The sequence below is a fragment of the Glandiceps talaboti genome, chromosome 5 (assembly GCF_964340395.1).
Source record: "Glandiceps talaboti chromosome 5, keGlaTala1.1, whole genome shotgun sequence".
Taxonomy (NCBI): domain Eukaryota; kingdom Metazoa; phylum Hemichordata; class Enteropneusta; family Spengelidae; genus Glandiceps; species Glandiceps talaboti.
The window spans coordinates 4,340,982-4,367,275 of NC_135553.1; the positions used below are offsets into that span (position 1 = coordinate 4,340,982).

General features: G+C 35.4%; 1 protein-coding gene across 1 annotated transcript; it reads right to left on the reverse strand.

Annotated features, from left to right (window-relative positions):
- Positions 1 to 1,909: 1,909 nt before the first annotated feature.
- On the reverse strand, positions 1,910 to 26,063 carry LOC144435283 (DNA-directed RNA polymerase III subunit RPC8-like). The gene is made up of 5 exons (XM_078123872.1): positions 25,741 to 26,063; positions 22,118 to 22,301; positions 21,340 to 21,403; positions 20,005 to 20,206; positions 1,910 to 3,779 (listed from the first exon to the last, which is right to left on the reverse strand). Exons 1-5 carry the CDS (start codon positions 25,849 to 25,851, stop codon positions 3,726 to 3,728), a joined length of 615 nt encoding a protein of 204 aa, XP_077979998.1. The 5' UTR covers positions 25,852 to 26,063; the 3' UTR covers positions 1,910 to 3,725.
- Positions 26,064 to 26,294: the final 231 nt, after the last annotated feature.

Sequence of the window (26,294 nt, forward strand, 5' to 3'; positions counted from 1 at the left end):
CACAGGGGCGTGTAATATTTCATAGATTGTTGTTTTCTTATTGCTTAGAATACCGTTTTCTTAGGAAAATATCGTACGAATCTTGCTGATACAAATGTATCAATCTCTATACTACGAAGAAATATTAATCCCCTTACAGGTAGGAATATATAATAAAAAGGTTGTTATATTTAGTCTGTAGACCTGGAAAACAACAATCTATGAAATATTACACGCCCCTGTGGTTCTGTACCCCAATATGCTAATAACACTTGGGAAAACATCTCATACCTCTGTCTGTGTACTTGTCAATCTATTCTATCATATGCCTTGACATTCTCAGCAAGAGATATATAAACGTATACTATTAGCGAGTATTAATCATATCATGGCAATATAATTGTATGAACAAGTCTGCTTGGAAGACAAACTGCCAGACTATAACTGCATATGAAGGTAGTTTTGCGCGCATTTTATAGTCACAGATTAATCTTAAAGAACTCGTTTGGAATGTGACATTAACATCATGCCTCGTAGATACATAGCTTGCTAAAATAAAACAATCATACTGCCTGTTTTGTGGTATATGCAAATTAATTATGTGACATGCAATCCACATCCACTGATAGGAAATGTATGTCAAATTTAAAAGGAATCATGGTGAGGATATATCCACAATATGGTCGTGTAATATGTTAAGTTACAGCAATAATATCAATAGAACAGGCGTCATGACATCAACAATATAATTGAGTACATTAGATGGAAATATGGTATCTTCTATGTATATATGGTGCTAGTCATTCTCCTAAAGATTTATGTATTAAAGCTAAATTACATTTGAGTCAGGTGATGACGGGTAGACACATAGACACATGAAAGACAGACAGACAGATTGTCGGTGGCCGAGTGGTTTAACCACTTGCCTCTTACCACTGCAGCCAGGGTTTGATTAAATTTTACCATGCTGTAAGAAGAGTGTCGTTCAGTTTGACTCTACCGAACAACGCAGGTTTTCCCCGGGTACTCCGGTTTCCTCCTGCACTAACACTGAACCCTCCTCCTGTTATTGGGCAATACCTGTTGGATGGTAAATAAATAAATAAATAAATAAATAATGACTGACTATGGTAATCCAACACCCCCACTTACTGAAGGTAAAACATTTTGATAGAACCTGAAATGTGAACTTGGTGAATCTACTGGTACGAGCACAAAAGTCACATGAAACATGGAAGTGGACACTTGAACTGAGTCTCTATGTATTGCAGTTCTGCAGGTCTTGTACACACAGTCGATTTTTACAACAAATTGTCACTATTCTGCCAAATTTAATATTAGGTTACAAAAATAAGTAACGTGCATATGACCACTATAGAACGTCAGCTTTGTGACCCGTTTGAAAGAAATTGACTCGTGAATGTCATAGGTATGGCTGGACATGGACAAATGCATAGACTGACGGAACCCATTTCAAAGTCACTGTCAGGCTCTTTTACTTTTTGTTAACGAACAAGTCATTCTCTCTTAAAACATTGCTAATCACCTCCTGGCATCATGCAAATAGTTCACATTTTATTTTCTGACATTAACCTCGGTGACTTCTTAGAATGTAATGTAGGAAGTGAAGCTTTAGTAAAGCCATTAAATACAACAATAAATACATAAAATGGTGTATGTCTTGTTACAGTGAAGAATACAAATTGAAAACCTACAAATTAATATTCTGCATTGGTTAGTTTCTGAAGTAGTTTACCATTGAAACTAGTGCAAGTACTCCTTATTCTATTCACTTCCTTTCATATTTTGTAGTATCATAACTCACATAACGACTTTTCAAGATTTTCTAATCATTCATTTATTTTGCTTAAACAATATTGGATTTACTGTTATCAAATTCATTCAATATTCATGGTTTGTGTGGATTTCGCACATGATTTGTGAAGGTTCAATTGCAGTAGATACAATTTCGTTTTTTATGGCCAAAAAAGGCACATAAACTTTTCAGTTATGCTGAGCATGGCTTCAAATATATCTAGCACTGTGACTACCAAGTACTGCATGATACACTGTGACTACCAAGTACTGCATGATACACTGCGACTACCAAGTACTGCATGATACACTGCGACTGTCAAGTATTGCATGATACATGTGACTACCAAGTACTGCATGATACACTGTGACTACCAAGTACTGCATGATACACTACAACTGTCAAGTATTGCATGATACATGTGACTGCCAAATACTGCATGATACACTGCGACTACCAAGTACTGCATGATACACTGCAACTGCTAAGTACTGCCAGGTGGTCTATTAACAATATATTGAAAATACCCTAGCTCTGTAAATCATACAACTCAATTAAATTTCTCACAAAACATCTTTCCTTGGATTCACAAAAGCATGACTTACAACAAAGCTGATCCATGCACTCTACAGAAATGGACACATTTCAATTTCCTAGCATCCTCGTTAATTTTATTCCACACAATATGTTTCAAATGTATATCTGTCCAGTCTTTGTGTAAGGTTCCTTTTATTTCTGTCATCATGCATGTACACAATAGACCTGTTGCCGGTTCCAAGATGCATTGCACATCTCCCAATACAACACCATGTATTCTGTATGTGCAGGAGGGTTTACACATACTACTCTGGGGATGGTTGTCACCTGACCATACCCTGAGTTTACATGTAAACTCCCCCTCTCTTTTATGATGGCATTTGGTCTATGTTCTATAAAATTACTCACACTCCAAGAGGTCAACATGTCTTTCCATCAGTTTACAATGTAATAAACACTAAACAATTCACCTTGCAATTGGAAAATTGAAAATCAAAACATGTACTTTCTTGTAAGGGACTTTACAGATAAAAACAACAAATTCTTTAACGTACTTGAACTACATTACTGCAACTATAAAAAGAAATAGTAATGAATTAAAAACAAATGTAGTACTCAAAAATATAATTTAACGACATTACAATCAAAATATGTTTTGACCTTGAAAGTTTTGACATACTGGCAAAGTCAGTTATTTTTAGTTTCTTTATCTAGAACGATTACGAAAATGGTGTTTGTGAAAAACAACAGACTGGATGATACTGTAACTACCAGACTGGTGCTGATTATTCATGAGACATGGAAAACTGGATGAGCAATGGTATTGTAATTATTGGTAGCAAATCACCGATCACTATTGATAATCTTTTACCATAGACGGGCACTGGCAAAACAGGCTAGTGTAGTGTTGTCGATAGAGCAATGGAAAAGCATTAATTTAGTGTTTGTATCTACACATGTATACAATTGTCTCTAAACAGATTGATTGTCACTAGACCCTATTCGATTTGTCATAACTATGAGTCTCTATGTTATGTCTGTTGTACTGAAACAAATGCATCATCACAAAGAAATCCTGGCTTCTGAATATGGTTGGACACACAAAAATGTCTCTTTCTGTATAAAAAAGAAAAGTGAAAAAAAATAATCTCAATGTACACCCACAGGCAGATTATTTACTCTCTCAAACAGAGTCACTATTATTGTCAATGTCATTCATATTATCTTCTCCTATAAACAAGTTGATGTTAATTCACAAATCGATGACATCATCAGGCTTCTTTTCGTCACAGAGGCATGTAATCAGTAGATGTGTTGACATCCTGATATCATCCAAACTGTGTTTTATCTCTCACAGGGAAGAGCTATAGACTTAACATGCAGACATCATCTTCTATCCACTATTCCACCATGATAATAGCCCTAGTCCCGGTTCACTGATGGACCCCTGCAAAAATAATGAAAGGTCAGAAAAAAGCGACCTCTTAAAACCAATTACATTCACCTTGTTTGTTCACATTTGTGGGTTTTTTACATTCATGTTTGATTCATGTCAAGCTGTATAAACATACACATCAATACTAAGTGCTTTGCTGGCAATCTTTGAATTTACATGCCGTTATTTCATTGATTTATCTTTGGTATTGCCAACTGAATATTACATTTTAGAGATAATACAGTATCTGTATGAACAGAGAGTAGCAACATGATAATTTCTGCATAAGACATACACATTAATCATGCATATCATTTTCCTGACATGCATAGTGATAAGTGATTATGCAAATTAGCTTATTGTTATTCAAGGCATGCAAATCCGTATCTAATGATATTAAAGTGTAGCAGAATCATATCCATTACAGACATCAGGATGTACGATGAAAACTATGAGAATATGCTAGTGGTCATTAACTCATTTTCTGTTCTATGTCACAAATGCTCAGAACCACAAAGGCATGCATATGCATGTCATATATATACATATATACACGCACAAACATACATACATACATACATACATACATACATACATACATACATACATACACACACAACGTACATACATACATACATACATACATACATACATACACACACAACGTACATACATGCTACACATACATACATACATACATACATACATACATACATACATACATACATACAGACATACATAAATACAAACACACACACACACACACACACACACACTCACACACACATACACACATATACAAACACACAGCTTGAAAACTTCAAAAAAATATCCTCTTATGGTGTTACATATCAAAGACAGAAATGCACTGAATCAGAAATTGACATACCATATCACCTAGAAGCAGTGAAACATTGTTTGAATATGACTAAGTCTTCTAATACTTGTACTAAGGTGATCTAATTCAATATTTAGCTTCTTGCACTGACTTTCACGATATTGATCCAAATCTACTTCTACTGTAAAGTATTACAAATACAAGCACAGTAATACTAATCTGCATTCAATAAAGTAACATGTATAATGTAAGTCAAATATGATCAGTTCTTCTAAACTCCCAGTAGATTCTGCGGTTAAACAAGATTCTCAACATTGATAGGTTTTTGTGCTTTACAAGAAAGTCAGTCAATGTTTGATAATTCAACTCTTATCATACTAGAAACATAGACATTTCCATTATCTACATTGCGCATTTTGATTAGAATTTCCCTGGACTCCGAAGGTTCAAATTTTCTATGAATAATAGATCCAAAAACTAGATCAGTGTGGGTGGAAGTGAGGATACAGTGCTGATTGGACAGCAAGGAGATGATAACCATTGTATATGTTATCAACTGAGGAAGTGCAAACTGCAATTAGACACTGACATTCTCAAAAGGTGTGAATAAAGTGATGCACATCTCTTTGTCTGTTGTACAGCATGGTGGTGGCCATATACAATAATCTCTTTGTTTCTCATGACATGTGCACAATGTCTTGGTGACAATCTGATGATAATTTTTTTATCTGATCCTCATTTTTATTTTATTTTTATGATATCCATAAATTCAAATTGACTATGTCTATATATAAACATAGAATTGTTTCAAAATTGATCATTACTTATTAACTACAAGTGCATGCTCAGTTTTATGAGAGGCTTGTCTTATGCAATATTCTAATATTCAATATTCTATTCTTTACAGAAACAGTTTTAGAGATTATGATTGGTTGAATTTTGTTCTACAGTTTTTCTTACAGTTGGTTTCTTATTTAGGTATATTTTCACTTGTTTAGTGTCTTGTATGACATTCTCATTTCATTATTACTGTCTAGGAATTTGTTCACACAATTTAATGTATGAGCATGTACACAAAGTAGTCAAACAGTAATAGACAATGACATATTGTTGGGGTCAATATTCAAAATCATTTTCAAAATAATATCCTTCATATTTTTAATAGGCTTACATTGTAATGTGGAATGCTATTGACTTCCATTAACAGGCTGGTGCTAAATCTAGAACATATTGCACGTACGTACAGACAGACAGACAGACAGACAGACAGACAGACAGACAGACAGACACACACACACAAACACACACACACACACACACACACACACACACACACACACACACACACACACACACACACACACACACACACACACACAATCATTGTCCATGTAAGCTTTATTGTGAATTTTGAAAAAAATTGTCTTCTCATTTGACATTTGAGTCTAGAAATGAATTGTAAGTGACACACATCACAAGAATCATTTGTGAATTTGAGAAAAATCTTCGGCACAGATTTGAGATTAAATGTGGAAACCAAACACATATGTACAAAACGTTGTGATTTGGAAAGAATTGTGTCAGCAATGGTTTGACACTAATTCTTGAAATGAATATCACACATGCAAACACCATTGTTAGTTGAACCTAAGGCAATACAGGATTGCTGGTTTGATATCTAATCTAAGAAGGAATCACACAGTACCAAGTTTTATTGTGAATTTCAGACAATTTGTAGATACTGATTTGATGATAAATCTAGAACAGAATTACACACATTTAGACACATCTAGGTGTTGACTGGATTTCTGACAATTCTTCAGCACTGACTTGGTGTTATTATTGTTTCATACATATATAAACTTTATTGCGAGTTTGACAAAATTCATCATTGTTGGTTTGATGCTACATTGTATTTTTATAAACCAATCACACATGTTTTACGATATTCATGAAAATCTATCAGTATGGACTCATGCTAAATAAAGAACACAATCGCGCACAAACGTCATTGTGAACCACTTTGTATCACATTTTGAACAATTCCACCAGAAATCTGCTGTTCTCTGCTCCACTAACTAGTTTAAAGCTAAATCTCAAACAGAATAATTGTTTATTTATTTATTTATTTTTATTTATTTACTTATACACCATCCTACAGGCATTGTCCAATAACAGGAGGAAGGTTCGGTGTTAGTGCAGGAGGAAACCAGAGTACCCAAGGAAAAACTAGTGTTGTTCGGTAGAATCATACTGAATGACACTCTTCTTACTAACAGCATGGTAAATTTAATCAAACCCTGAATGAATTCGAACCCTGACTGTAGTGGTAAGAGGCATGTGGTTTAACCACTCAGCCACCGACAACCCTCACACACATCAAGGTGTGGGTTACAGAGAATTCTTCAGCACTGGTTTTACATTTTCCATTGAGAAAGTCATCAACACAAAAAAGGTGCTAAAAAGTGGAAAATAAATCATACAGGGACAGTTATAATTGTAAATTTCAAAAATTTAACCTATAAAGGAAGTAAGCTATACCCAGTGTTGTTATTTATTATTTGTTTCAGACAATTTGACTGTACTGGTTTAGATGCTCTAGTAAATAGAGTACATTTGTCAACACTGGCCTGATATTAAATCTATTAGAAATCACACATGTCGTTGATTCATTGATTTCCATTTGATACTAAATCTGCAAATGAACCACAAACACTTGTAAGTATCATGGTGAATTTGAGATTAGCTGTCAGCGTTGTTTTCTGTTTTGACACTAAATCAAGAAATGTCATAGCAAATAAGACAATTTGTGGCCACAAAATCTTCTGTATGTTTGTGAATATATTGAAATGATTGCATATTTGTTCTTGTAACAGATATGACTAACCTTCCTGTAATTCTTTGACATTCATCACCACAAGTAATGCTTTCCATTGCGTCACTCTATTTCAAGACTGACAAACGATGAATAAGTGCACCGTGGCCTAATAACACATCAATCAAAACTAAATAGATGGATACAGTATCCATCAATACATGAACATTGACACAAAGTGATGATTTGTTGTCCCCAGGAGACCGACCCCCTTACAAAAATACCTAGTTTAGACCAGACGTTGTTAACTACGTTTTGACAGACAGGTGACCTTTCTCCAACTGGGATTTTGTCTTTAGTAAATTGTAAGCAGGTGATGATGATTAAAAGTGATAGGATTCATTAAGTATACATGCCATTTTGTTTGAGCCATGGGAATACACATAAAATGAATGACAGTGAGGTTGGTGTCATCTCTCTCAGGTGACGATACATGTCGTTATCTTCTTAGTTCTCATGGCTGGATGCTGAATAATTTCCAAATTATCATTTCATGACATTACAACAGTCTTAATATAGTAGATGACAATGAGTGACTCATCTCATTAGGGAAATTTACCAAGTCAATGTTCAAGTACTATGTGTAAAGGGGTGAATGTACTCTAATGTGTTGCCATGACGACCAAACGTCACAACACTACATTATATTAATTTGTATTCCTTATCCTGTACAACACTACATAGTCATGAAATTCTGCATATGAACATGGAGACAGAGTCCCTAACACTAATGTGCTGTCAATTAGGACTAATTTGAATAATTTTACTTCTCTCATTTGTAGAGAAATCACACGATGCTTAGGTGGGCGTGGTGGTAAAGCAACCTTAAATGACTTTATACTGGACATCAACTAAAGCAGCTAGGACAAAATCAGCCTAATGCTTTGTTGTCCTTTAAAAAGTTGTATTTACATGTATGAAGGGAGAATGTTTTTATAATATATATTTCAATATACCATACTGTATTTTGTACGGGATCTGTCATAAAATACGCATTCCTAAAATGACCAAATGGCTGAGTCTGACATCAATATACAATTATTTGCAACAATTTATGATAAAATGAACTTGCATGCACAACATTCAATTTCTAGCTGTCAATGTCATTGTCATTGTCAATGTCAATGTCAAGGTCACAGATATACAGGTTTATTAATAGATGAGAACTCCCCTTCACACTCCATATACACAGATTATTCATTGGGGTTCCTCACAAAAATGTGTGGGAATTATCAGAATGCATGTGGAACTCCATATATTGTACAACTTCGCCCATCCCACCCCTACCCCACCCCCACCCTTCTCATTTACTGGCATTCTAGAAAATTTGGTAAAAACACTGATTCCAATATCAAGATTGTTAAAGAAATCAGTTTCTTGTCAGACGTGAATCAAATACATGAATGAGTCATAAGTCAGAAGAATTGAGTTTGCTGAAGAAATTCATGAAATCTCGGTAAATAATAAGCATAATTAATGCATTGAAAGTGACGTCGGATCACCAAAGGGGGGGGGGGGGGGTTGCATAATGACAATAAAACTATGTAAATTCCAAGTATATTATTGATGTTATCAATGTTATTACATTGCCTACCAACTATTAAACATTATATATGACATGTAAATTATTGACAAAACAAAACCTTTAGGTGCATGTATGAGCTCTTTGGTCTAAAGTGGGGTCTGGGTTTTTTTTCGACTGAAGAGTCTAAAATCACATCCACTCTACATTATTTTTACTCTGTCTAAAATGAGGTCCATTGTCCTTTTTTCAAATCATAAATGTGCCATAATTACTCCAAAAATTTTGCCTCATGACAGAAAAAATACAAGAGTGAGAACTATATTTTGCAATCCACCATTTCCTTAATATGGAACTACTACAAATATATTTTTGGTCTAAAATTTGATCTTCTAAAAACCTGTAAGGATCTGTTGGGTTTTGGTCAAAATGGGTCTAAATGGGTCTGAAATGGGGTGTTGGATTTTGGTCAAAATGGGTCTAAAAATTCGGTCTGGGGTTGACCACAATGGTATCATCCCCATGATGTTGATGGGACATTGTCAAGACTCACCCTAAACATAGGTTCTATATAGCTAGACATTTCTAGATACACTGTATTCCTGGTCTAGGCCTTTGACACGTAACACATTTGTAAATACATTCATCAAAATGCTATTTTAGTTTCAGCTAACAAACAGAGTGCAGGAGAGAAACTAGCTTGAAGGGTTTTCATTTCATAGCATTTCATGATTCTTTGAATTCCTGTTTGCACATAGAATTATTTCACTGGCTTGCTCATACTTCCATCTTGTCTCAGAGCCTGTGGGTATTTGGAATACATTGTGTGGTCTATATACTCTCTGTTTGTCAGCATACCAGTCGGAATTAAGCCATTCTATAGATGTGAATGTGTTACAATGTCTTTTGTGAGAGGCATTTTATTTGTCTACATCTATAAGTACACTTTACATGTTGTAACATAACCACTGTCTTATCTGTTATGTTGAAAGTGAAAAGAAAAATACCATTGGCTTTGGAGCCTGTCTGATGACACTTAAAGTATAAAAATAGACTTTAACTATAAAAATAGTCAGTTTGCAGACTTTGAACAAAAAAATCAAACTTTCATTTCACATTTGCCTGTTAATAAGACTTTACCATGACTGATATCCGACCTAGGCAAACCTTGGTAAACTCCCAACAACTAGAAAACCCTTCTAAATTGAAGACTTTTGATCATATTTTTGTTATTCTTGAAACATATTTGCATATCAGAGATATGTCATATTACTTTGAATAATCTTTCATATAGACAGCCCTAGAAACATCTCATAAAATATCACACAAATCTACTGATTAGTCTCTAGATACTTTAGTTTATTACCCATACACCAAATATAAATTTTACAATACAAGATGTCACGTATACAGAGGTTGACTGCTGGATAATGGGAGTCAGGAAAATAGCATGACCCTCAGAAATATTTACATAGTTTACTTGTGTCTGAGATAAAGATTGTGAACACAATCAGTCCACTGATTTCGACTTCCACTTTAACACACACACACAGACACAGACACACATATACACCGCACACACACACACACACACACACACACACACACACACACAGCCACACGCACACCACACACACATGCACACATACACATACACAAACACACACATATACATACACACACACACACACACACAATCTATATCCACAAACACATATCCACATGAACACAGAGAAATGGGAGAGAAAGACACACACACTCCCACTCACACAGACATGATTCACAATGCCTACAGCACATCTGAACCTGAGTTCATTTGTGCTCAGAAAACAAGACATTGATATTATACTTTGATATGCAAAGGATGATGAACATTGCTTTTGGGATGACGATCACATGCTGTGAAGTGGTAACTACGGCACAGTTCAGGTCATCAACGCATCGTGCTCTGAATTTGAAGTACATGTATTTGATCATATGATAAGATAGCTATGGTAATCCATGTATAAAGACACTCATGTAACTATCAATAAAAGTAAGGTACTGACCACAAATTACAAGAGCAGTAAATGTTGAATAATGTCAAACATTCACTTTTATTATGAATGTAGTGGAATTTCTGACTACAGATCAAATCACTTAATTTCATGAAGCAGTATCTGCTATTAAAAGTATATCATTCTTATACATTATACTTCCTAGAGTGTCAATCTGTGAGGGCGCACATACCCAGTACTTAATTATATAGGTCTCATAATAACATCTTCAAAATGACAAGTCAGTCAGTCAGTCAGTCAGTCAGTCAGTCAGTTAAACAAAAAGTATAGAAACAATAAAATTATGAGTACATGTTGGTGATACTTTCAATCCATAATCATACTTCAACATTCTGAATGACTTAGAAATGACACTTAAGGTCAGAAGGAAATGTTGAACCATTTATTTAATTGAAGTTCCCAAATTTCACCACAAAATGATAATTTTTACTCAGATATGTATACATGCTCCTGTGGCCGGTCGCCATGTACAATCTGTGATGTTGTGATTTTTCTAATCCTGCCATAGAGGGCATCATTTTTATTACTTTGCAAGAATGAAGAAACAGAGGGTCAGTTGGGTCATGAGAATCATAGAATTAGGACAGTTGCCCGGACATTATTTTTGCGTAATACTGTTGTTCTGATAAATTAATTTCATACCAAAAATCAATATTATTGGTTCCAGTTTCAAGCCCTGCATGCAGTATATGCAGGTCACCTAAAAGTTGTCAAATTTACTAATTTTAATGCTGTGCACAAAATCATAACACCAATATTCCAAAGTATCGATCCAGCTCTTAGGTATCACATACTATTTTCAATAGTATAGTCCTGCCAAAATAAGAAATCTGATTCATTTTTCCTGCCAAAGTTTGAAATTTAGTCTATTTTTATACTACCTACATGAAATACTTGCACAAATCTGAATAAATACAAAAAATTAAAAAAAAATTATGATAGAATTTGATGGACATAATTTCATATAGAGCTACTTGCTAAATAGTTACTTCACCAAAGTAAAACAAACCTGAGATTTTCACATTTCCTTTTTTCTGACTGTCTTTCTGAGATTAGTCTATTTTTACCTAATCACATCCCACGTACTACTAATCGGAATAAAATATGAAATTATGACACAATTTGACAAAGATGATGAAAAAATCTCTGACATTAAGTCATAATGACAAAGTAATATGTTATATTTACATGATTGGTACATTTACGTGATTAAAATAGGCTTACTTCAATCTATCTTAAGATGAGTTGATGGAATGTATTTTTTTAATCTTGTCTACATAATGCAGTAGATAGACACTAAAACTATATTTATAGATATTTTGTAATAGATTAATACATCAATATCAATATTTCATGTAGGCTTTCAGAGTTGAAGTAACTGAAGACTTTGATGTATCAAAAAGGGCCATGAGTGACAGATATTCACATTCGACCCAGATTTCCTTAACCCTTAACTTAAGTGGCATCATTTGATACTAGAATAGAAATACGTGAAGTATACGCAAACAAGTAGAATTTTCAAATACAGTTTTTGCTCATAATTTCAAGTTAATCACATCGTTGTTTCACTAGCTGTATGATTGCCCAGTAATTACATGCAAATTGTATCAGTACTTGACATAAATCTGCAAAGTTGTTAACAAACAAACTAACAAACAACTGGTCCAGGCAATATACAATAGAAGCCAGAATATCATCTGGCTCAACAAAAATGTTACTAAATTTGTTTTATCATCTGGCATGACAAATATCTTACTAAAAATTACTACATTTTATCGTCTGGTAGAAAGCGTGAGTGTTAATACCCTAAGTTCTCACAGTAGCACTCATGTGTTATACCATTCTGTTATTTTTATATATGGTTATCCCAAACCATAAATTTCATAAAATTTACAATGGTGCTTTCACATGATTTTGTGTACATGGAGTTTGCACGTTCATTTGCATACAGGTATGGAATTACGTTTTCAGTAGTGCACAGCAGTGCAAATACCAGTAGAATGCATACACTGATGTAATCTTTCATTCACATTTGGATAATAGACCTTCACATTTCTCTTTTTGAAACATGCACAATGTTTCTTTTCAAAAAGAAAGAGGAATTTACTACCATCTATCTTGATTATTTATAGTATGAACTCCAATATTTCTTTAAGTCTAATAAACAGCTACTGTTAATTTAGCAAGTCATTAGCAGTATAATTAATTAACACACATTAAACAAGTAGACCCTGAATTCAACACCTGTGTTCAAAATTGATTAATGATAGGATAAATGGATGATAGCAACATATGATACACATACAGGTCTTATAACAATCTATCATAATACCTATATGCATGAATGAATGGTGCTTCAACTGTTTTCAGTTCAAACAATGATTGATGTATCTACAGTTTTGTTGTATCTGTAAACGAACAAAACCACAATCTGTTCTATGCCATTGGATAGTGTTACCATGTGATCAATCCCTAGAGTCTTTAAGTACTGAAGACTTAGTTTACAGTTTAAATAGTTTGCTAGGTTTTCACTAAGTCTTTCCACCTCAACTCTGCTAGGTTTTCACCAAGTCTTTCCACCTCAACTCTGCTAGGTTTTCACTAAGTCTTTCCACCTCAATTCTGTTAGGTTTTCACTAAGTCTTTCCACCTCAACTCTGCTAGGTTTTCACTAAGTCTTTCCACCTCAACTCTGCTAGGTTTTCACTAAGTCTTTCCACCTCTACTCTGCTAGGTTTTTACTATGTCTTTCCACCTCAACTCTGCTAGGTTTTCACTAAGTCTTTCCACCTCTACTCTGCTAGGTTTTCACTATGTCTTTCCACCTCAACTCTGCTAGGTTTTCACTAAGTCTTTCCACCTCTACTCTGCTAGGTTTTCACTAAGTCTTTCCACCTCTACTCTGCTAGGTTTTCACTAAGTCTTTCCACCTCAACTCTGCTAGGTTTTCACTAAGTCTTTCCACCTAAGTCTTTCCACCTCAACTCTGCTAGGTTTTCACTAAGTCTTTCCACCTCAACTCTGTTAGATTTCACTAAGTCTTTCCACCTCAACTCTGCTAGGTTTTCACTAAGTCTTTCCACCTCAACTCTGTTAGGTTTTCACTAAGTCTTTCCACCTCTACTCTGCTAGGTTTTTACTATGTCTTTCCACCTCAACTCTGCTAGGTTTTCACTAAGTCTTTCCACCTCTACTCTGCTAGGTTTTCACTTAGTCTTTCCACCTCAACTCTGCTAGGTTTTCACTAAGTCTTTCCACCTCTACTCTGCTAGGTTTTCACTAAGTCTTTCCACCTCAACTCTGCTAGGTTTTCACTAAGTCTTTCCACCTAAGTCTTTCCACCTCAACTCTGCTAGGTTTTCACTAAGTCTTTCCACCTCAACTCTGTTAGATTTCACTAAGTCTTTCCACCTCAACTCTGCTAGGTTTTCACTAAGTCTTTCCACCTCAACTCTGTTAGGTTTTCACTAAGTCTTTCCACCTCAATTCTGTTAGGTTTTCACTAAGTCTTTCCACCTCAATTCTGTTAGGTTTTCACTAAGTCTTTCCACCTCAACTCTGCTAGGTTTTCACTAAGTCTTTCCACCTCAACTCTGCTAGGTTTTCACTAAGTCTTTCCACCTCAACTCTGCTAGGTTTTCACCAAGTCTTTCCACCTCAACTCTGCTAGGTTTTCACTAAGTCTTTCCACCTCAACTCTGTTAGGTTTTCACTAAGTCTTTCCACCTCAACTCTGTTAGGTTTTCACTAAGTCTTTCCACCTCAACTCTGATAGGTTTTCACTAAGTCTTTCCACCTCAACTCTGCTAGGTTTTCACTAAGTCTTTCCACCTCAACTCTGTTAGGTTTTCACTAAGTCTTTCCACCTCAACTCTGCTAGGTTTTCACTAAGTCTTTCCACCTCAACTCTGCTAGGTTTTCACTAAGTCTTTCCACCTCAACTCTGCTAGGTTTTCACTAAGTCTTTCCACCTCAACTTTGCTAGGTTTTCACTAAGTCTTTCCACCTCAACTCTGCTAGGTTTTCACTAAGTCTTTCCACCTCAACTCTGCTAGGTTTTCACCAAGTCTTTCCACCTCAACTCTGCTAGGTTTTCACTAAGTCTTTCCACCTCAACTCTGCTAGGTTTTCACTAAGTCTTTCCACCTCAACTCTGCTAGGTTTTCACTAAGTCTTTCCACCTCAACTCTGCTAGGTTTTCACTAAGTCTTTCCACCTCAACTCTGCTAGGTTTTCACTAAGTCTTTCCACCTCAACTCTGCTAGGTTTTCACTAAGTCTTTCCACCTCAACTCTGCTAGGTTTTCACTAAGTCTTTCCACCTCAACTCTGCTAGGTTTCAGTAAGTCTTTCCACCTCAACTCTGCTAGGTTTCAGTAAGTCTTTCCACCTCAACTCTGCTAGGTTTTCACTAAGTCTTTCCACCTCAACTCTGCTAGGTTTCAGTAAGTCTTTCCACCTCAACTCTGCTAGGTTTTCACTAAGTCTTTCCACCTCAACTCTGCTAGGTTTTCACTAAGTCTTTCCACCTCAACTCTGCTTGGTTTTCACTAACTCTTTCCACCTCAACTTTGCTAGGTTTTCACTAAGTCTTTCCACCTCAACTCTGCTAGGTTTTCACCAAGTCTTTCCACCTCAACTCTGCGAGGATTTCACTAAGTCTTTCCACCTCAACTCTGCTAAATTTATTTAAAGGGCAGAAAGAAGGAATATTTCACCATAATTTTTTTTAACCTTATACCCTTTAGCTTTCTAAATGTTGACACTGTTTGAAATGGCACTGTAGGATATTAGTAATCGTCTACTGGTGTTGATCTTGAGAAGTTATACATTTGTGCTGTGGGTGCAGCAGGGATAACATACTTGTCTCATGTGTATTTGTTTTTGATTGTCAAAAAAAGAAGGGAATTACAAAGGTGATTTCAAAGTAATAGTTGTGCAGGCTATGAACAGCAATGGACCACATTCTTAATACAAGATACCATTTCGATTTGATGTGCAAACCACTCAAACAACATTGATAATATATTTAGTTGTGTAAAAGGAGAAAGGGCAATAAACTGATGAAGGCTTGAAAAAGTAAACATGCTGGCTAATTGGATCAGTTGACATATCAACAGAAAGCAGGTTAAGAACTTTATCCTTATCAACAGCTAGGCATACAATAAGGTATTAAATCATGTAGTGATGGATTTTCATGCTTTTCAATTGAAAGTACGAACATCTGACTTTAAGGAGGTTCTCAAGTTATCAACAATCGAATAGTCTAGAGTCAAACACGAAATAAAAAATAACCTATTACATGGGGAGTGGGGTTAGGGTGGGGATTGTTGTGTTGGGGGGGGGGGGGTCAAACTGTGATTTTGATTCCATCCTGAGCTTCATTGCTTTTATGTAAACGGGAGGAGGTGTGTAGACCTAGATGAAATAGGTTATGTTTGTAATCAGACTTCAAAATTTGAGAAGACCCCTTAACTCCATTAACAATGTGACAAATGGATCCTATACTTGCACTTGTCGTTAGTGTTACGTTCACTCAGCATGGCTGCTTTATCACTACTTTCTCCTAATCAAGTAGACACAAAGATGCCAAGGATTTATCAGTTGTCAAATGAACTTGTACAGTCCATTCATTAAATACCAGACGATAACAACTGACATTTTTCTGATTACGCTTGAATGTTAATCAAGTTCAGGAATAATAAATCAATTGATAGATGTATTTTGTACTTTAGTGACCTATATACAAGGTATTTCACGTCTAATTTCTGCTTCATTTATATGTAAACTCTTCCCAATTGATCTAATCAGGTGTTCAATCTTTAAAGAAAGTTGTACTCTGTGTTAACACATACAAGAGGTTACTATGATCAGGTCTATGTGGTAATAAAATTTGTTTAGGATAGTATGTACGTACGTATGTACCTATGTATGTACATACATACATACATACATACATACATACATACATACATACATACATATATACATACATACATACATACATACATACATACATACATATATACATACATACATACATACATACATACATACACGCATGCACGCACGCACACACGCACGCACGCGCACACATACATACATACATACATACATACATACATACATACATACATACATACATACATACATACATACATGTGTGAGTTCAAGGGTGGCATACTTGAAGTATTTGCAGGAATGCTGGCAGTGTTCTCTACAGCTGCACTTTCATGAGCATAGTGAGTGAAAATGTAAGAGAGCAAATATTTCTGCGTACCCACACTGGAACTCAATCATGCAGAATGGGGTTCTGTTAATATTACATATGTTTTATCTGAAATAGCAAATTTCTGTAAACTGATACTGTGCAATCATACACAATGAATGATTGCATATTATTTGCATCAAGGTATGCAATAATTTGGTATTGCACTGCATGGTGCAAGCAATCTCTGGTACATAAAAAATTATGTAATAACTTACATAAAACCACCATTTAATTATTTTTAGACTTATACTAATCTAAAGCTAATGTTGATGCGCACCTTATATGACATTACATTTGCATTACGGTATCATTGATAGTAAGAATTGGAACAGCTGATTGCATAGTAAGGATTTCCTCTACATTTTTTATATGTATGAACAAATTAAATCATCAGATCATTTATAAATTATATCTTCAAACCAGGTTTGAGTGTAGTCAATAACAAGCAGTGATTAATTCTGTTTTTCCCAACTTCTAGGTTTTTTGGGGTTTTTTTTTACAAACAAGTACTCCTGATAGAAAGAGGATTAAGTAGAAGACTGCAGGTACCTTTCAAATATGTAGCAAAAATTACACCGCAAAATGTATACACTCAGTTTGCGGCCCTTATAAGTATTCAGGCAATTAAGTTTAATACTCTGTACATGACGCTGGGGAATCACAACTACATGTTCTATTTTCATCTTTATATTCCACATATATCACAACCTTTTGAATTGGCTTCTTTAGAAATAAATATTTCATACTTAAAAACTTTACAAAATATACTTGGGTTTCTTCGTAGAATTGTGATGAATTATGCAGCTTTTTGCTGACATAAAACAATTTATGCAAATAACGACACATAACGACACACGCTGGAGTGCACTCCATGGTTCATGAAATAACTGAATACATTACCGGGAACATCTGGTAAAATTTCATCAAGTTTTGAATGACATCTCGACATTACCAAGGGCTAAATTGTCATGGTATGAAAAGAAAATTCAAAAGAAAATGCAGAATTAGAAGTAAGTTCTTTGCTTTTCTCAGAACCAGTATGCAAGATAATACTTGACGTGAATAACTGATATTGACTCAGCTGACGTATTTAGGAAAATGAAGATAAAAAATCTCGACAGGTTTATAGCACATAATCTTTTTCACAAAACGTCTTCACAGCAGTTATGTCTTCAGGGACTCTCTTAAGAGTTCTTAAGGTCTTTCACAAGAAAAGGGTGACCCAAGGCATTTTCATTGATTTCATTTGAATGAATTGCTCTGCCATCGTGCCTTTCAGAACATGACAATCAACCAGTAGTGTCATCACTTGGCAAAGTGATATTATACAGCAAGTGGACAGAGAGAGAGAGAGATAATTTTGATGAAATGCGAGATAAATGTCAGGACTACGATAACATTCTTACTATATTCATTTTTGTAGAGATAACATTATTTTGCTAAATTTGGAACAAGTCCCAAAAGAGTAATAAGTCTAAAAGCTCCAGATTTAGTCGTGAAATTTTATTATGCACACAAAGTCCTTATTCCTAGAATCAAATTCCCATAAATAGATTTCTGTCAAACATGACTCTAAGGTATTGGACTAATGAATATTAAGGTAAAGGTTCATTGCATAACTTGTGAGTGGTGCCAGTGGTTTGTGAGTAACATATACCAAGTTTTCTCAGCATTTGAATAGGATTCAAAAGTATTGGATTTTTAAACCTTGATAAGAAATGATTTGCTATCAACTATACTACTCTCTTCTTACTTTCAATCAAAAGTATATACAATCTCTCCATATTTTTCATATCATGTACCATACTACCAATGAGGATGACCGTTTAATTCTTACACCAAGAATATGAAACATAAAATAAATGCATACACACAATACACACAATACACACACACACACACACACACACACACGCACACACATAATACACACATGCAACCAACCAAACACACACACACATACATACATACATACATACACACACACATACATACATACATACATACATACATACATACACACACACACACACATACATACATACATACACACACACACACACACACACACACACACACACACACACACACACACATACATAATACACACATGCAACCAACCAAACACACATATGAACATGTACATATATATATACACAAATTCATATATAATTAGATATTATTCCCCAATATTTTTCTTCATTCAGCCAAGGAAAATATGAGAGACATAAGGGGTCTTAAGTGCCACTACGAGTCACTAGACAAGTAGTGGCAAACCCTGAGGTCTTACGTATTTTCAGACTGAATGAAGGAAAATACTGGGAATAATATAACTTATACCTACTGAAAATGAAAAATAGGGAAAAATAGTGGCAATTTTTGAGCACCACAAAACCAGTGACACAGACATGGGTTGTCATGATGTAGATAGACCAGCGTATATAATCCATATTTTCTGTTCAGAGACAATATCTGCATATGTTCCATATGATGCAAAAAAGTTAACTCTTAAAAAGTGGACACAACTGTCTGTGAAATAGGGTGTGTGTTACAGAATGAGACCTCTGCTGACACCGATTATACCACAGGAGTCTTATCATTCTTAAGACAGTCAGTTTGATTAATCCTTTACAATCAGCGGGTGTAATTTTACAATGTATTCATGTTGGACTTACCGTTAATGAGTATGGTGATCTCTTGGCATCTTGATCTGTGACCTCTGACCCTTCACCTATGGTCTTCGGCCCCACTGGGGTGGTATCAACAAATGTTTCATCTACTACTTTAAATCTGATTTCCTCATTGACATCCATAAATAAATCATGTGTACCTTCTTCTGTTTCGTATTCCCACACCCACACTTGTTCAGCCTCATCACTATAAAACATGACCAGTCAAGGAATACTAAAATGGAGCTTTCAGATACAGTGCGCCCTCTAGTGATACAGAATTGTAATGTCAGTCACAAAGTATTCCTGATCCAGGGCTCAAAATTTAGAAGTGGTCTAAGACAAAAAGATTACTAAACATTGATATCTAGACAGTACAAAATTTATAAGGTGGTAGTCTGTTAGATCACTGAACATCAATACAACATTGGGCCCAGCTATCAAAATTTCATACCATTACCTCACTTTCAATCATCTCTACTTTGACACCAGAGGGCGCAAATTCATGGGACAGGTCTCTTATCATACTTGTTCTAATTCCTTCTTTTCGATACAAGACACCCAAGTACACATAACAACACAAAATTCAACTTTTTGATACATTTGTAAGATGTTTTTCTCTGATACACATGATTGAACTAACAAGATAATATGAAATATCTTATTTTTAGCTAATAAAAATGAGGTCAACAAACTTTAATCCTTATGAACAGATGTGACATACAAATGAAATATGCATTTATGACGAATATTGTAAATTTGATCAACTTAAAAGTATGCTTTATCAAATGATGTTGCTATCAATCCAAATACTCATCAATCTCATAATATGTAAATGTATTTTCATTTACTACAGTGGTAATATTATCATCTTCAGATGTATGTGAAATCATTAAATTAACATTTTTATTTTTGAGTGACTTTTACTTTATTTCTATATGTTTAATCAAGAATTACCAGTCATAGCAGCTGATAAAATTGCAATCAATAGAAATGTGATGAAGTGGGCCAGCAATTTTCAAAGACAGCAGTGAACTTTCACTTACATACTTGCTTAACTCTAGAGGGCGCACTAACTTAGTCTGAAAGAAAGACCCAGTCCTTGACCTGCTTATGTATAAACCACTTGCTGCCCAGGTAGGTAGGCAGGTTGGTTGGTTAGTTGGTTGGTTGGATCATGTGACTGGAAACAATGACTGATCTTTCAGGCTAGCACTAACTTCATTAACTACATATTTTGTGACTATTACTTGGTGTATTTGCATAGTGTATGTTTTGTAGTACTGTGATGTCAATCAAAGTACGTCAGTCGTCACGGCAGTATTTTGATCAAAAGGATACAACTTTGATGGTTGTTGAAGTGCATCAGGAGTAATCAAGATATCATCAAAGAAGCCAAGTGAAACTGTAGTGGTGAAAAAAAAAACCATGACATTTAAGGACCTCAAATTTCCTTCTTGACAATGAAGTTCTCTTTAGTACAATAATACTCACCTTTTTCATGTATTTTGTTAACTTGGCAAACTGAACTGCATTTATTTGTCAATAAAGTTATATTGTATTGACAAGAATTTTGTTTTGATTGAGTTGTGTTTGAACTTGAGATCTGCTACCAACAGTTGTAATGTTATTTTCACAGTGAGTCTTTGCTGAAGTTAGTCTGTTAGGTATACCCATGTTAGGGCACCCTCATCACTAGGAACGTAGAAACACATATTCCTCCTAGCAGTTTATACATCAATGCCCTCACACATTATTTAACCCTTTCCATGTAGAGCAAGGGTGTTGAGGATGGAATGACACAAGTCCCTTGACCTATCTTAACTCCCTGATGAAGTATACTTCAATGAGAACCGTGGTTGGATACCTAAAGGGCCATGTTTCAATCCCTGGTCATCACATTAGCATTATCTTAATAAGGATTACATGGGATCATTCTTCTGTTCTGGACCAAGTATTTTTCTATAGCTCTGCCAAACAACTGCATTTCACACCTAGAATTTAATCCTTATCTGAAGAGTGCTGCTTAAAGCCATTTTTGCACTAAACTAAATTTCATATACCTGATAAATTCAGACCGTCACCTTTATAATATCAAATTAATTTGATTCTTTATTACCATGTACTCCTTCCCTGCTACAGCTTCTGATTTTCCCAATGAATATTTCATCCATGAATGGCCGGAATACCACATACCGGAAATGTACCTTTGTGTGGGAAGCACCATCACCAGGGAATAGATAGGAATCTTCTAGTTTTGTGATGTCATGTAAGGCTATACACAAACCTACATTATGTACAACCTGTGAAAATATAAAAATTAAAACAATCAATGTGACATTTAAATGACACACAAAATCAAATATATTAATAAATTACAGACACAGTTCTACTAAAAAGACCAGGGAATCAATCAAAATCTCACATTAGTGTTAGGGCGGCCCTTTTTATTTTTCTGTTTCTCATCTCCCGACCGACCCTAATTTGCAGCTCCGACATTAGAAAAAAAAAAGTTTTTTTATTTCCGACCGACCCCTGAGCACAGCAAAAATGTAAGGTTCCCCATGGCGTCTTAGGCCAGTTCTGCCGAGGCCACGACCTTGCGACATTGGCCCCCTAAAATTACAAATGAAGCAATAATTTTCCCACCTTGCGTCGCTTTGGCGCATTCATTTTACGGCAGACATCAAAATTATCTAAGTCCACGGCCGGACCAGGCCAGGCTCTGACTCGACGTGAATCCCACAAGAAGTATACTGACTGCGAAACATCATATAAGATACAGTGACAACGCGCAGTTCTATTGTTAACATAAAAAATGCCACAAAAAGATCAACTTTGATAAACTTAATCTACAAATTAAAACATTAGAGGGATTAGATGAGACGTCGAAATGGACGTCTCTCGTCACATGTTTTTTGTCTACTGTCCACTGTCGTGACCTCTGACCTAATCACTGACGTGTGCGAAACACTGAACTTGCTACCGGAACATCTGCCATGCCACAGCTCAGAAGCCTTCGTGAACCAAATTTATGGGACAGGTTGTGATTTTCATTTGTTGATGGGTTAAATTAGATGAGTACATGTGTATTTTGATTCCGAAAAAGCTGTGTTAGGGGATCGTGTTGCATGATGTTGACAGTGCTAGTGACACGTGAATGTTGGGCACTGAATCAATGCGTAATCACTGGCATGGCCACTATAGACGGCCGATGCATGTGCGCCCGGTCAGACATGAAGAACGAACTTGTTGTGCAAATCAGAAAAAAATTAATGTAATATTTACAGAGCATCCCAACTTTGACTTTGTTGATAGTTTTAGTTAAAGATTCAAGTTCTGAGTTTCAAGGACACCTAATGTCAGCTTTCCGTATCATTGCAAGTTTACGGTACGTAACTATGCTGTCATTTGATATAGCAGGACCAAATCATGATACACAGCCAGTAACGGTTAATTAATAAAAAATAAATTATTTTAAAGTTTGTTTGACTATTATTTGTAAGTTTTTCGTTCACATTTGGTACTTTTTAAAGTCAGGGATTTTTTTTCTTCAAAATGTCATGAATTTGAAGAGGGAATGATAAACACAGCAGTGTACTAACAATTTTAAAAATGAAACAAGTGGTTACAAGTTTAGGAATTCTCAAAGTTTTTATTCAATCATATGTTCACTGTGACTTATTTTGAAGTTGGTCATTGTCCTTGTCTGAAAAAAAGGAATTATAAATTTTAGCACTGGGAACTGTTATTATGAATGGAATTTTTTTATGTTGTTAGTTAATGGTCTATACGTAATGGAATATCTCAGACCACAGTATCTCTATAGTGGTCTGAGATAATTTATATGAATATTTCATAAACAATAATAATTGACCCCACTCCCTGTCAAATGACACCACTTTTTGGAACTAAGGGGCCTGTGTCCCCACTTGTTGGAAACCTTGGCAGAACACCACCGTCTAACCCCCCCCCCCCTCTCACCCACCCACCCACCCAACCCCTTTGTTACGTCAGAGCAGCATGTGTCTTTCATCATGGCAGAAGCCGTTGAGGTTTGATGAGGGACAGGGCTCAAAATTAATACTGTCACGCGGTACATTTTGTTGCAATGCAATAATAGCTCAGAATATTTCCATCATTTTCAAAATTATGCTTAAAATTGGTAAAAGTCATACTGCATTCCAAATTTCTTGACCAGTTTTTAGCTTTAAATCAGTTGTATTATCTGGGAAATGACCGACTCCATAGCCGTTTCATGACCCATGACATGCATGACCTTTGAAGACATTCCAATGTTTACATTATTACTTTTAATTACTTTTAAACAGTAAATCCCAAAGGGGTTCTGAGTTCTAGAAATGCTTGACATGTTATCTGGTGGATTATTTTGACAAGTTCACACTGAAGAAAAATGTTTCATAGAAGTAATGATATATATAAATGAAAATTCATCAAGCACACTGATCAGTGACAATCACGTACGTGTTTCAAAAAGTTACACACTAAAGTTCAAATTGGATAACTTGAAAACATTGTTAGCGATGGCAATGCCACTTTGATTAATAGGACGAATGTATTAGTACTCCTGATAAAATCACACAATAGTTCATGGCTACAGATATACACCCATCAGGATGATAAGTATTTAATCATCTTCTTACAAAGTTGTTCTACAGACTTGTCAACCTTGCTAAAATGAAGGAAAGAGACTTGTAACAAGGAAATCAATAAAGAGAAGAGAAATGAAGTTGTATAGAGACTAACAGGACAGAAAGGACAGAGAATAGAACTGAAAAAATACATTTTTTTTTCTTGCCCCCCTTTTTTTTTTATTTCGCCCGCCCGACCCGCCTGACTATTCCATTGGAGATGAGAAACAAAAAAAAAAAAAACCTCACCCTTATCATATCAGTAGAGCCGTATGGATTACATAGGATCATTCTTTTGTTCTGGATCAACGTTTACATTTTAAAGCTCTGCCAAACAGTTGTTTTTTCAGTCAGAACTCACAACTAAATTTCAATCTTAATCTGAACTAGGCCTTTATGAATAGTAAAGAGTTATTTCAACCTCACACTTAGATCCTCTTCATAATTCCTGTAACAGATGACCTCTTGGTGGCAGTATAATCAACTATTAAGTGTACATTGAGTGTTTGATGCACACCAGTGTTCACTTCAAAGAATCTTAGATTGTATATTGAATGCCTCCCCTGATGATTTTTCTTTGACAAATCATAACACTGCCACCTAGAGGTCAAGAACTGTTATTCTTAAGTTATTCAGATGAGAATTTATTATTCCAATCAGATTCATATTTGGGTGATATATGTGTATGTTGAATTAATTAATTAATTAATTAATTAATTAATTGATTGATTGATTGATTGATTGATTGATTGATTGATTGATTAGTTGACTGACTGACTGACTGACTGACTGATTGATTGATTGATTGATTGATACGTGTATCTCATGTATTTTATCATGGATGTACAGAGCTCCGAAAACTCAGAACCATCTACATAGATATGTCGGATCGTATGTTTCCAGAGCTGTTAAAGGTTGAACTGTGAAATGAGGAGATGTTTTTCCATAATAGAAGTAGCATCACAATGCCATCACCGCCATCACTGGCATCAGTCGAGTCATTCTCAAGTCATCGACAGTCTCTGTCACGTGATTGAGATTTTTACTAAGGATTTACTATGCAATGCAAGATAATAATGTGATGTCCTACCTTGTTTGCTAACTTTTTGTTGAGTTCTTCTCCGATTGCATCATTCAGTTTGATATTAAATTGCCATGGTTTGATACGTACAGTGTCTGTCATTTCAGCGAGAACGAACATGATGACAACAATCAACGCTTACGTCTCCAGAGCCAAGTAAATACTCGTCACATATTTGGTGTGTACACCTACAATCACAAATATTATGTCACTTCTATGGAGAGGAATTCAAAAAACTTTTGAAAATGTTGCTGCCAAACTCGCTGTTTGATCCAATCACTGTGGCTCACCGCCAGTCCTTATGATTACCACTACATGTACCTCCATAGGCTCCAGAGTACACGTGAGTTGTGTTGCTAGCTAGCTTGGTGTCGCAAAAGGTTGGTTTTACGGCAGCATCATGATGTCAAAACTAAGAGTAGATTTCTCTTTATGGGGTATTCCATGTAATTGTTGCACATCAGGTAGTAATTATACTTCAAATATACCCCCATGAAAGAATTCCTTCGCATGTTGGTGCATGGAAAACGAAATGAGAGATATTTAAATATTGTCGTTATTAA